Source organism: Misgurnus anguillicaudatus, chromosome 22 (genome assembly GCF_027580225.2).
Source record: "Misgurnus anguillicaudatus chromosome 22, ASM2758022v2, whole genome shotgun sequence".
Taxonomy (NCBI): Eukaryota; Metazoa; Chordata; class Actinopteri; order Cypriniformes; family Cobitidae; genus Misgurnus; species Misgurnus anguillicaudatus.
The window spans coordinates 52,489,594-52,502,946 of record NC_073358.2 but is presented as its reverse complement, the minus strand read 5'-3'; the positions used below and the strand labels follow the sequence as shown (position 1 = coordinate 52,502,946).

Here is a 13,353-nt window from a genome sequence, read left to right as displayed (position 1 = left end):
TCCAAGTTATATTGGCAAAAACAGCATGTAACCAAATTCAAGGTTATTTAGGGTAGGAGGGTTATTCATAGCCCGACTATATTGGGTCTATAGTTAGGCGTCATTTTACTGTCTCGGTTTTTGCTTGCTGGATGACAGCCTGCCACCGATCATATAGGCATCTTTGACTCATACTTAGAAGTAAATATTATTTATTGTTTTAAATATGTGTTACAGTCTAATTGCAAATCATGTTTAGTAGGTTCCTGTCCATGCATGCTTCAATCACACTTATTATGCTGTATATATTATTTTTTTGAGTATGTTATACTTTACATATTTAACACAGTAACCCCATCTGTTTTAGACAGGCGTATTTAAAGTGCATGCTTGAATTGTGCATTTTAAGTTGCAAGGTGCAGTCAAGCACAATATGCACAAATGTTCAACTGCATATGTTGGTTGTGCATAATTTTTGTTTCATGCATTTTAAACGCAGTACTGTATGGTTTTCATCTGCACCTATGCAATGACTGTCATGCACAAATGAGCGATAGATAAAATATAAAAACAGTTCTGATGTGTCTGAATCAGGTCTTGTATTTATCTACACAAATTCAGGAGCATCAACATCATCTGTGTTCAGTTGTTTCGACCAGTTACAGAGTTCCTCGGCTTCTTCCTCCCATTCAGACTCAGATGAGCGGTCACCATAGTCTTCAGTCTGAACCGATGGCAGAATGATCCTGATCTCATATTTCTCAGCGGTGCTCTTCTGGTTATCTGTCTTAATGTTGTCCATATTGCTCTCTTCTTCTGAGACCTGGATGTAAACAGCACACAGGGTTTGATCCCACAATGAATTTAAATAAAGAAGCTGATGTGTCCTGCAGTCCGAGATGCACCAAAAACTATTTAAAATAATTGCATAATTCGATTTTTTTCAGACCGAAGTAAAATTTAGGATGACCAGTTAAACACTTCATATGCATCTGTACCTAAAATTCAAATGTCTTCTTCAATTGACAATTTGACAACTCTGGATTGTTGACAACCTTGGACTTTATCTTTAGATATGCCCAAAACCTACATCTGTATGAAAATGATGAAGTGTATGAGAATAAAACATACTCTCTCAGCATCGCCCATGACATAGAGACGTCTCATTCGAGCTGCAGTGATCTTGGCACGTGTGGAGCACCGTGAGGACAAACCCCTGAGGAAAAACACATCTTGGTCAGAAGTATGTATGAAACACGAAGCCTTACTTGCTTTTATAAAATGGACATTATGACAAATTATAGTTTCCAATAATTTTTTCAGATAAGAAAATACACATCCAGTTAGTTAATGTGAGTAAACTCCAAACCTCTGAGAGAGTTGTTGTCCGGAGAAACGTGAATGTCCCCATGACCGCCCCTTCTTTAGATTCCTAACAACTGGCCGTTTCATGCCTGACTTTACATCGTCTCTGCTGTTTCGTGACAGGACCTTCAGAGATAGAAACCTCCAGCCGTTTTCCCTGCCTCCAAGACAAGCAGGAAGCTCATCCAGGTGGCTGGAATACTGAGGAGGGATGAATCAACAACACAAATGCGAAAGTTCACAAAATGACATTTACAATCAGCAAGTGTGTTTTATTCCCACCTGCATATAATCTCTGACGCAGATCACATCTTGTGGTTCAATAATGGCTCTGCTCCTTCTGTGTATCTCATCTACTGACATGAGATACATGAACGTTCTGTTTCCCATCATTCTGCAGGTGTCTGATATTGCCTGTTTAAAACCAAAGTCATTCAATTCTTTTGTCTCCAGAATAAATATTTATGATGTAGTTTTCTAATTCAAGATGAGACCTGGTTGGAGGAAGTGAAGAGTTTTTTGCCAGAGAGATACTGTCCACCAGCGCCAGTCTGGAAAATTTTGAACACAACTGAAGGTGGAAAGTGAGGTCCTGCAAACCTGAGACCATGCACGAGAACATCAGTTTTCTACAGTTACTTACCACGAAATGCCCAGTAAAATACCATTATTTTCTTTTCCAGTTTATTACTGTAATATGCATTGCATTATGGGTATTAACATTTAATTTACAGTGATTTACTGTATGTTTTGAATTTGCGTTAGACTGCTGTAAAACAACAGCAGTAGTGCTACTGTAGTGGAATAAAATTGTGTTATTAAAGCATATAAAATGGAAAAATAAAATATATCTATGAAATGAAATACATTTTATTTGTTATGCTTTTAGGAGTGAAGGAAATTTCAAAATGTGAATTGTTTTTCAGCAGTGTAAATAATTTATTGAGAATTGTAGATAGAAACAAGAAAGGGATTATGGATAAGATTTGAATTTGACCTCAAGACTTCAAAACACTAGTGATGCCAAGATTTCGCTCCTTGGAGTGTCGGGAGAGTGACAGAAGAGGCTACTTGGGGAGTATAGCGAGAATCTTTTATTAAGTAACTCTGTGGCACTGTGATAATGTTATGGACCTACGACATGGGTGACCCGGGTTTGATTCCTCTTCAAGGCAAATTTTTTTTTAAACTAGGTTACAGTAAGGTTACAGTATTATACTGTAAAATGGAACTGCGGTAAAGACATCATGCTGTAAAAACATGTACAGTTAGGCAGTTACAGTACCATACAGTAACAGTACATTAACACGTTGCCAGTGAGTTACCGCATATATACAATAAAAAGTCTAACAGTGAATTATTAAAAAAAAGAAATAAAGATTGTAAAGGGACAATCCCAGCTAACAGAGAAAAGTTCTAAGAACGTTCCTTTAACGTTTCCAACGTTCCCATTCCCAAAAACGTTCTGCCAATATGAAAAGTGTCCAGTTTTTTAATGTTTTAAGAATGTTTCTTGGTTATGTGAACGTTAGAGGAATGTTACAATTTATCATTATTAAATGTTGTGTTTTAAACAATGTCATGTTTTAATGTTCACACAATGTTTATAACAACTATATTTAATTTTTGCTTGTTATGTAAATGGTAAAATGTTATAAAACATTATTTCTGAATGTTTGGTAAAAATATTGGTTTAGATGTTGACGGTTCACCATTATGTTGATCAGTGTTTGTTTTTACCAAGAAACGTTCTGAGAAGAACATTAAAACAACTTCATGTTGGCAGAAGTTTCTTGGGAACGTTGGTAGCTTTCAACGCTCTCAGAAGTTTTTCTGTTAGCTGGGATATGACAAAGATTGTGGAGCTTTTGTCACATGACTTATCAGTAATGTTCAGTGGATCTACACAGAAAGTCTCTTTAGTCCTGCCTGAATCTGAGTCTGCACTTCAGACTGGGATCTTTCAGAAGATCTGCTTCTCTTGGACTGAGCTGACGCAGAGCGCCTGCTGTCAGACACTGCTCCTGATGATAAAAGACAACAGATTAACAATTGCACATCAAAAAGACTTATAATATGATATAATATAATATAATATAGTAAATGTATTAAACACTATAACCAAATGCACTACAGAATAAGTCTCAGAGTGAAAATGTTAAACACTGGCACTTTTAGATGTTTATGGCAATGAAATGTCAAGTGTAGGATAACTTACAGCTGATCGTATAGTATTCACGAGGAGTTTAAAGAGTTTTCTGTTCCTATATGATCTCCAGAATGATTGAATTCTTCTGGCAGAATCCTCATACACCTCCATTCTAGATCTGAAAAAATGTGCAAATTAAAATAAAATACTTTTTATTATATCTGTGCAGCGGAGATAATAATATTACACACGGTTGTGTTTCTTCATTCAGTCATTCAATAAATATTTTAAGTGTCGGATGTTCACTGTTTAAAAAAATCTGTGTTGTGGTTGCTAAGCAACCAATGAAAGCGTTTAGGAAACGACATGATAATACAGTCAATAAAATGTTAAAAACCTGAGCTGGCCTGCTCACAAACGAAGCGAATGATAAAATAAGTTTATATAGTTGATAAATATGACAAAAACTAAAAACTGAGTGTACAAAAATTGCGCTGTCTGTAATGCGCTTCATGAACACCAGATGGCGGTAATCGTGATGATGCGCTCGCGCCTCTCAGCGGTGAAGAAGACGATAGGAACATGTACAAGGTGAGGAATAAAACTTTAGTCTTTAGTCTGTTACGCTTTGTCGTGTCGGGACGTTCTTTATAATCGGGCGATCCTTCTATTAGTGCACTATACAGTCTTAAATACACAATACAAGGAGTTTACTTGAGTTTATGTGATCATAAAGATGGTTGTTGTTTTTGTAGCTTTTAAGAGCGCATCTGAGGACAGGAAATACAAGGACACTGTACGATATAAGATAAAAGACACATTAAAGTAATTGTGTATGCTGCTTATTTTAATGAAGACACTACAATACAGCTATATATACAGATTAGATTACCGCTGTAAATATGTTTATCAAATGAATGATTTAAATTCTCTCGTACTGTTAAAAGTCCAATTTGTTTACGGCTTTATTGACTGTGACACTGCTATACTGTTTCATATTTAATGCAACTACAGTTGAAAACATTATCATTTCTTTTTATTAAGTTGTTTTTATAAAATAACTAAAAAAATGTACGTTTGACAGACATACACGTACGTGTGTAGAGTGACAGTAGCGCCACATTAGCGCTCAGGTGCAGTACCAAGAATGAACGCTAGATGGAGACAAATACTTGCAATACCTGAAGAGACAAAAGTTCAACAAACCTGAAAGCTTAGTCTGACGAACCTATTGTTAAAAAGAAGTGCATTGCTAATATTCATTGTGATGATTCTTTTAAATCTAAAGGCAACAATTGCTGTATAAAACTGATCTCAGCATTGTCAATAATAACCATGGCACCTGCGGGTTCTGTGGTTGTGTTACTAAGGAAGCTGATGAAACCTTCAATGTCCTCAAAACAACTAAATGTGGGCAGTTTGAGTCAATTTGTGTTTGTTTTACACTACTCTTGCTTCAATATGAAACATACAGCATGTGTTGACAGTGACTACAGACTGCCTGCGTAAGATAAAGACATCATTGTGACCTGTAATGGGAGTTTTGGATGAGTAAACTGCACCTGACTGGTTTATTTATGCCCTCTGTTTGTATGATGATGGTGCTGTGGGTGATCTGATAGGTCGGACGGGTCGCAGGAGTCTCGGGTACTTTGGGTTTAGTGTCAGCCTCTGTGCTGGCCAGCAGCAGCAGCAGTGAAGATAAACCCGACACATCTCTGAATGTGGATGAGGTACAACAAACACCACACACACACACACACAATCAACACAAAGAATACAGTAATGATAGTCTGCTTCCCGTAAATAAGACCGTTTTTCATTTAATATACAGTTGTAAGATAAATCTGTACAATAACACAAGGCCGCATGACTTTTGCAGTTGTCTCTCTACACGACACCACAGCAGAAGTTCAGCTATGTGGAGTCTGAGAGAGGTCAGGTGGAAGAAGGGGTGGCCACAATGAGAAGACTGGCAGAGCCTTATACCAACTGGTGCCAGGTAACAACTGTCAGACCAAACCCAGTATGATGATATCAAATCAGCTGGTGGTGATAACAGCAAAACAAACCCTGACCATGTTTGATGCGAGGAGGGATTGCATGCATGTACATACAAACACATGTTGGCTATTGCATCTGCTTTGCATGGCACATCTGCATAACCTGAACAGAATTCATTCTCAACACTAAAACCCAATAGACTAGAAGTTCACTTCTTTATCATGGACCAACCAAGTGATTTCTTTTGTGTGGATATCTCAAAGGAGAAGACTAAATCATTGTGTTTATAAATAATACAATCCAGCTTAATATTAGTAATAACTGTCTTTATTTAATTTGTGGTATCTGTGTCAGAGCTGCAGTCTGTGTAATCTGTTCTTTATTTATTTTATGGCTTTTTAAAGTCTTTTCACTTTAACTGTGTTTTACTCACCCTTAAGTCATTCTAGGTGTATATGACTTTTTTATTTCAGTCATATGAGAGTTATGAGAAATAATTTTCATGGCTCTTTTCAGCTTTATAATGGCATTGGATAGTGCCCCACTGGTATTGGTTGTAACAAGGAAAAGCTTTTTATAGCCAGGATATTATTTCATATAACTTTGACTATATTTTAACTAACTAAGAAAGTCATATTCATCTAGGGTGAGTAAAATATGGGCTTATTTTTCATTTTCCTTTAAGATCATATTTAATGGACTGCAGCTCTTTGTTGTAATCATAATTCCTCACATTTTAATTAATAATAATTTGACATTCAGTAATGATTTGGTTCCTCTCCATTACGGTTCTGATTTGTCGCTGGGGTTCTGGGCTTCAGCAAACAACCGACTCGGCCAGAGAGAAAGTTCAGTTACCAATGATGACCAACATCATAACACTGATCACTGTGTGTGTGGCGTGTGTGTGTGTGTGTGTGTGTGTGCGTGCGTGTATACGTCCTCATTTACATTAAACTCACTATCATTGAGCTGCACTGAGGAAGTGTGAGAAGCTTTCTGCTTGTGCATTAATGTGCTTCTCTGAGTTTTATTGAAATCTAAATGTGATGTCAAATCTGGGTTTATTTGATAACCACTCATCTGAATAATTCACAATGAAATGATCATATTGTTTGTTTTAGGAACGAATCATTGTGTTAGGAAGAGGTCCTGAATATTTACATTTTCCTGTATTTTATTTGACATATAGTGTCATTAAACATTACAGTGAATTACTTGTATAGAGTGGATCTCTTCCTCCGGTGTGATTTAATAACAAAATGAAAGAAATGATGTAGTAATATCTTTGACATGACCGTCACTGCGTCCTCACTCTTCAGCTGAATTTAACTTGAGTTTACTCATTAGTAGAGAGGACACACTGACCCACATTTTAAAGCAGAACAGCTTTTTACTGCAGATCTTTATAAACCAGACTCGACCTCTGGACCTTCACAGTTTCTGCACTGATTCAGCAGATCATTTGTGGGATGGCTTAAGGCAATGTGAAAGATTGATTGTCAAGGTCTTTCTGAATATTTTTACTAAGACATGAGCAAGTCAAATCTACATCACAGACCTGAACTTCTTACCTTCGTCTCATGATAGACAACAGACCCATCTGAATAAATCTGAATAATCTGAATAAAGACATACACTGTTATATCTCCTGTTATATCTTTTCTTTATCATTCATTGTGCGTTTATGGCTGTCGATAAAGATTCGTTCAGGATGAAGTTTTATAAAGCACCTAAACCTAATGGAGATTATAAACTTATACTGATTCCCACCAATAAACCTTTGGACTGTGGAGAGTTTTAAAGGAATAGTTTACTAGTAAAAATGAAAGTTATGTCATCGGTTACTCTTATCACTCATGGCTTTCTTTGGTTTATTGGTCAATTTGGCATTGTTACAGCTGAATTAAAAACATAAAAAACGGAATTATTATGCTGTTACAATGTGGCATCAGTATTAATAAACCAAATTATTCAAATAATAAAGTTAAAAATAAACAGATATTTATGATCTTATCTCTAGATAGTAATATACTTCTCTAAACTAAAAAATATTAAAATGATAAAATCCTAAAAAATATATATTTTAAAGATAATTCAGACGTAACATTTCTGCCCTCCAAAGGCTAAGTGCAGTATCTACGCAAACACTGAAACTGAGAAAAATGGCTTTAAAGTTTTTTACACCAGCCAGTCAAACATGTTACTGCAATTTTGGCACACACATTTCTCTGAAATGGGACAAAATTTAACCAGGAGACTTTGTCACAAGACACAACAGATCTCACAAAGCCCATTTTAACCCTTAACTCAATTTTGACCAAATGCGTAGTTACTGCGCTTTCGCTTTGTAGGGCAGATTTACTCATGATTCATAATATTAAATACAGAATAGTATTATGAAAGTAATATTTTTTTATTGTGTTGACATTGAAACCCAAGGGCGTCTATGGAGCAGTGAAACCCAGGTTGGACAGTACCGTACAGTTTGGTCAAAGTAAGTGAACGCACACACACATATACAGTAAACTGCATAAGCTCATTTAAGTGTTAAGAGCATTTGTATCTACACAATAAGTGTAAATAAAACCATAGCATGAATGAAGTGACTCTTTTGTGTTGTGATTTAGACGGTTATGATTACCTGAAGAACCCACCGCCTGAGTTTTACCCCAGAGCAGGTGTCATCGGCTTCGCTGGGATTCTCGGTCTTTTTCTTGGAAGAGGTATTGTAATGTTAATATTGTCTTAAAGGGGACATTTCACAAGACTTTTTTTAAGATGTAAAATAAGTGTTTGGTGTCCCCAGAGGACCTATGTGAAGTTTTAGCTTAAAATACCCCACAGATAATTAATTATAATATTTTACAATTGACACTTTGTAGGTGTGAGCTAAAATGTGCATTTTTTGGGTGTGTCCTTTAACATGCAAATGAGCTGATCTCTGTAATAAATGTCAGTGCTGTGGTTGGATCATGCAGATTAAGGGGTGGTATTATTATAATAAGATCCCCTTCTGACATCACAAGAGGAGCCAAATTTCTACAGCTGCCTAACAATTAGTCGTGACTAATCATTTGCAGAATAAAAGTTTTGTTTACATAATATGTGTGTGCACTGTATATAATAATGATGTATATATTAATACAAACACATGCATGTATATATTTAAGAAATATTTGCTTGTATATATACATTTTTATATTTTTTATTATATATAAATATAAATATTTATTATATCAATATTTTTTCTTAAAACTAGGGATGGGCAATATAAACAATATGCAATATAAACGATAGAAAATTAGCATACGATAGAGATTTTAAATCTATTGCACGATAATGCGTGTTGATGACACAATTTACCCGCGAACTTTAGAGCCACGAGCTGCAGCCGAATAAACATGGATGAAAGCGTCAGCGAAACAGAGGAACTCGTGAAAAAGACTGATGCAACATCTATTTTTTGGATTTAAGCCATAAGTTACATAAGTTAACTGCTGCTCCACGCGCGAAATTGGCATTATGGTCTAGTAATTGTGAAACATGCAGTATATATATAAAGTGTTTAAAGTGTTTAGTGTTATAAAAATAATTAACTGTGTTTTTTAGCAGATAGTTCTTGTCGGCTTTATCATTTTAAAAGTAGATCACCACACAAAAAAGTCTGGACACCCCTGCTGTAGAGTGTGTCAGGCAAAAGTTCCAGCTAAGAGAGGTAACAAGACTAATCTGGCCATAACGGTTTAATTTTACTTACTTTTTTAGCAGTTTGGCTTTTGTAAGGGTCTATATAACCTGTTCTGAAACGAGTCTATTGAAATTATTATATCGCAATACATATCGCTATCGCAAGAGGCTGCAATGTATAACGCAATATGGATTTTAGGCCATATTGCCCATCCCTACTTAAAACTATTCATGCATGTGTGTGTGGGTATTTATATATACATAATTATTTTACACAGTACACACACATATATTTCATAAACAAAAACGTTTATTCTGCAAACGATTAGTCACGACTAATCGTTAGGCAGCTCTAGAAATTTCAATGACCAATTTTTTTTACATGCTTGCAGAGAATGGTTTACCTACTTAGTTACTGGGTTTATCTTTTTAACATTTATTAGGTTGATAGAAGCACTGGGGACCCAACTATAGCACTTAAACATGGAAAAAGTCAGATTTTCCCTTTAAGAAGTGTTCAGATAAGCATTAACTATATAAAAATGTTATTAGTTAAGTTTTTGGTGACATTGCTTAACATGCATGCCATGGCTAGGGCTGTCAAAACGATTAAATAATGGTCTCATCGCGATTGTTTGACCTCATCGTGATGATTTCAGATCACCGCAATGATTGCACATCTCTCTAAAAAACACAAGGGGGAGCTGTAGCGCCTGTATAAATGAGACATTATCAGATTAATTTTAAATATGTGTTATGTGTTTTAATATATACTGCCAGGTAAACTTTGCTAAATATTTTATGTAAATAATCACAACACTGTGTGAAAATTATTTCGTAAAAAAACAAAAAATGTATGATAATTAAATGTCAAAGCAATAAAACAGGCAATTAATCGTAATAATCATCAAAGCACTAAAACAGGCAATTCATTGTCATAATCGTCAATTACCATCAGCCAATTTTCATAACCGTGAAGCCCTAGCCATACTCGGTGTGAATGGATTAGACAGCTAGAAAGGGTTCAAATATCATCTGTTGGTTTCTTCTTCATGTAATTCAAATTATGCTGCGTGCGTTTGACTGTGACATTATTATAAGCGGTTAAATTTGAGATTTGTGAATGATGTCCTCCAGGCTCCAGATTGAAGAGATTGATCTACCCTACCGGATTCATGGCAGTGGCAGCGTCTCTTTATTATCCACGAGAAGCTGTGACCATAGCAAAGGTGTGTCTGCCTTTCTTTTTTAATAATAGCGATTCTCTCTGAGCGCTGAATGATTGACAGGAAGGGTGAGGTGAAGGGTTATGATCCATAACATCAGCCGAGTTGAAAACAGCAGCTGTAACGCATTCCTGAACATAAACTGAAGCTCACGCTGTGAACACATTGATTTTTGTTATTACACGTGTATCTGTTTTGATCGTGGACAGTGGAAAGTGGTCCACACCTCTCGCACTATCTGTTACTGTCATGTGTGCCGGCGGATTGAAGTCCTGTCAACACGCATCATTAGAAAAACAAACACTTTTAGATTTGAGTCTCTCTGAAGGGACTTGTGTCTGTATGTGGTCAGATATAATGATAGACACGTCCTGAAGACACAGCAGGGGTCAGTGATTAAAACAATATCAAAGATAATAGGTTGGAATAGTTTCCACAATTGAATTGTTTTTAGTGGATGTCTAATTTCAGCTCCCCTCAGGTTTATAAAAGTTTTAAAGGGCACATATTATGCCCATTTTACAAGATGTTATATAAGTCTTAGAATGTGTCTGTGAAGTTTCAGATCATTTGTTATCATTTGGGTAGAAGCAAAAAAGTGCTGTGTACCTTTAAATGCAAATGCAAGTTACTGTCTGTTGGTAAGGGAGTGAGGAAATATGAGTGCTTTTAGTTAATAATAGATCTGATTCCTGTGAATACAGTCTGAGACAATATTATATTTAGCCACAAACACATTTAAAAAAGCTTTTGGGTAAAATAAACCAGTCAGTCAGTGGCTGTGGGTGGGGCTTTGTTAGTGTGACATCACATTAACAAGAGAATCATGTCTAATGAGAGTGCTTTGGTTTAATGAGGATTAAAAAAAGAAGGAGTGGGTGGATTAATATCATTGTTCAAACACCTTGTAAAAGTGGATTTTTCATAATATGTGTCCTTTAAAAGATGAAGTGTCTGCATGTGTAAATGCCTCGTTTTTCTCTGGTAAACTTTAATAACCCTTCCTCATCGCAGGGGACAGGGGACACGGTGTACGACTGGGCTCTGCAGGCTTATGTAGCTGTGGAAAAACTTTTCAAAGATAAACCCAAAGATCGGCAGAAGGTCAGTGTTGTTTTTCACTTATGCAAACTTTCTCTTTTTTTCCTCAAGCACCGCTGATGTGATTTAATGTCATATTGTTTTTGTGTAGGCTAGTCAAGAAGAAAAGAAATCTGGTGGAGATACCAAAGCTTAAGGTACAAAACATCACAGGAACTCCACATCATTTATCTACCAGTGATAAACATCCTGAAAATTCACATTAGTTATTATAAATGATTGTATTCATGTGTTTAGTCTGGGATTATTGGCAGGCACAGAAAGCATTGTCAGACTTTTTGAAATATTTTTCCTAGGTGGGACATACAACAAGTATTTCTATGCCTAACTACAGAATCTTACAAAAAAGCCTTGTTTTTAGTTCAAATGTCTATGAATTCTTAAATCAAGATGTATTTTCTTGATAAGTCAAGAAAACACATTTTTAGACAAAAAATATCAAATTTAAGTGAATTTGTTCCTAAAACAAGAAAAAAAAAAGAATCTGCCAATGGGGTAAGAAAAATATCTTGAAATAAGTTAACTTTTTTCTTAAACATTAAATTCAAGATAAAAAAATTCTTACCCCATTGGCAGATTTTTTTGCTTGTTTTAAACACAAATTCATTGAAATGTGATATTTTAACTACATTAGTTAACATAAACTAATAATGAACTGCACTTATACGGCATTTATTAATCTTTATTAATGTTAATTTCAACAATAACTAATACAGTGCAAAAAATGATTTTCAAGAAAAAAATTCTTAGTATTTTTGTCTTGTTTTCAGTAAGAACATCAGTTGCTTACCCCAATGGCAGATTTTTTTTTGGTTGTTTTATGCAAAAAAGCACTTAAATTTGATATTTTTGGTCTAGACTTATTTTCTTGGGTCGTTTTGCTCATCAAGAAAAAGCATCTTAATTTAAGAATTTTTAGATATTTTTACTGAAAACAAGACAAAAATACTAAGAAAATGTTTTTCTTGCAAATCATTTTCTGCAGTGTAGTTAATGCACTGTGAACTAACATGAACAAACAATTAAAAGCTTTATTTCTATTAACTAACATTAACAAAGATTAATAATAAACACTATAACAAATGTATTGCTCATGCTCGTTTGTTCATGTTAGTTAATACAATAACTAATGTTAACTAATGAACCTTATTGTAAAGTGTTACCAATCTTATTGAAGAATTTTTAGATATTTGTACTGAAAGCTAGAAAAAATGATAACTAAGAAAAAAGTCATTTTTATCAGATTATGTTTGACAGGTTTTATGTGAAATCTATAGATCACCTGCCTGACCTCACGAGAATTCGTACATTTTTTACAAGGTGGCTAATTTGTAAGAATCATACAAACGCATACAATTATCTTTAAAAAAAATCACTAACACACCACACCCCTAAACCCCAATGTGACAAAACGTGTATGAATGTCATAGTAGAAATTAGCCACTTTGTAAAATTCATACAAATTGCCATGAGATAGGGTTGACAGTATGTATGGTTGTATCATTTAAAACTTTACTAAATTGCTAAATGTTTTGCTCAAACAGTGTGTATAATGTTAACTTTCTACTTAGTTAAATATTATTTAGGACATTGTGTCTTGTCTTTTGGTTCTCACAGTACTAAAGTTCATTGGGTTCTGTTTGTAGGTTCTCACCTATCAGGATGTTTCTGTGACAATGTGACGCCATCCAGGATCTCCGTCCTTTACTTATAAACCTGTTTTTGCACGAGCCGCTTCCTCTTTCATCAGAGAGAGGAGTCAGTCAATGTTTTAAACTACTGCAGTTGTATTATAAAGGCACTTGTGAACTAAAATAAATATATTTCATGTGATATTTC

General features: G+C 35.1%; 2 protein-coding genes across 5 annotated transcripts; one reads left to right on the top strand and one right to left on the bottom strand.

The window, feature by feature from the left end:
* Nucleotides 1-174: 174 nt before the first annotated feature.
* Nucleotides 175-3,881, bottom strand: c22hxorf58 (chromosome 22 CXorf58 homolog). Of its 2 annotated transcripts, none has more exons than XM_055198139.2 (8): nucleotides 3,745-3,881; nucleotides 3,563-3,665; nucleotides 3,274-3,368; nucleotides 1,839-1,944; nucleotides 1,627-1,758; nucleotides 1,349-1,545; nucleotides 1,111-1,195; nucleotides 175-802 (listed from the first exon to the last, which is right to left on the bottom strand). In XM_055198139.2, the coding sequence occupies exons 2-8, from the start codon at nucleotides 3,662-3,664 to the stop codon at nucleotides 587-589; spliced, it is 933 nt and encodes a 310-aa protein (XP_055054114.2). In that variant the 5' UTR covers nucleotide 3,665; nucleotides 3,745-3,881; the 3' UTR covers nucleotides 175-586. The 2 variants fall into 2 exon arrangements, with proteins under 2 accessions (XP_055054114.2, XP_055054113.2); XM_055198138.2 differs by having other exon boundaries at nucleotides 3,563-3,671; nucleotides 3,745-3,874.
* Nucleotides 3,882-3,927: 46 nt separating this feature from the next.
* Nucleotides 3,928-13,347, top strand: apooa (apolipoprotein O, a). 3 transcript variants are annotated; one of them, XM_055198142.2, is made up of 10 exons: nucleotides 3,928-4,084; nucleotides 5,116-5,226; nucleotides 5,376-5,495; nucleotides 6,319-6,351; nucleotides 7,940-7,994; nucleotides 8,128-8,223; nucleotides 10,325-10,416; nucleotides 11,428-11,517; nucleotides 11,606-11,651; nucleotides 13,161-13,347. In XM_055198142.2, exons 1-9 carry the CDS (start codon nucleotides 4,076-4,078, stop codon nucleotides 11,648-11,650), a joined length of 651 nt encoding a protein of 216 aa, XP_055054117.1. In that variant the 5' UTR covers nucleotides 3,928-4,075; the 3' UTR covers nucleotide 11,651; nucleotides 13,161-13,347. The 3 variants fall into 3 exon arrangements, with proteins under 3 accessions (XP_055054117.1, XP_055054115.1, XP_055054116.1); XM_055198140.2 differs by lacking the exon at nucleotides 3,928-4,084 and adding an exon at nucleotides 4,146-4,289; XM_055198141.2 differs by lacking the exons at nucleotides 3,928-4,084; nucleotides 6,319-6,351 and adding an exon at nucleotides 4,150-4,289.
* The last annotated feature ends 6 nt before the right edge of the window (nucleotides 13,348-13,353 follow it).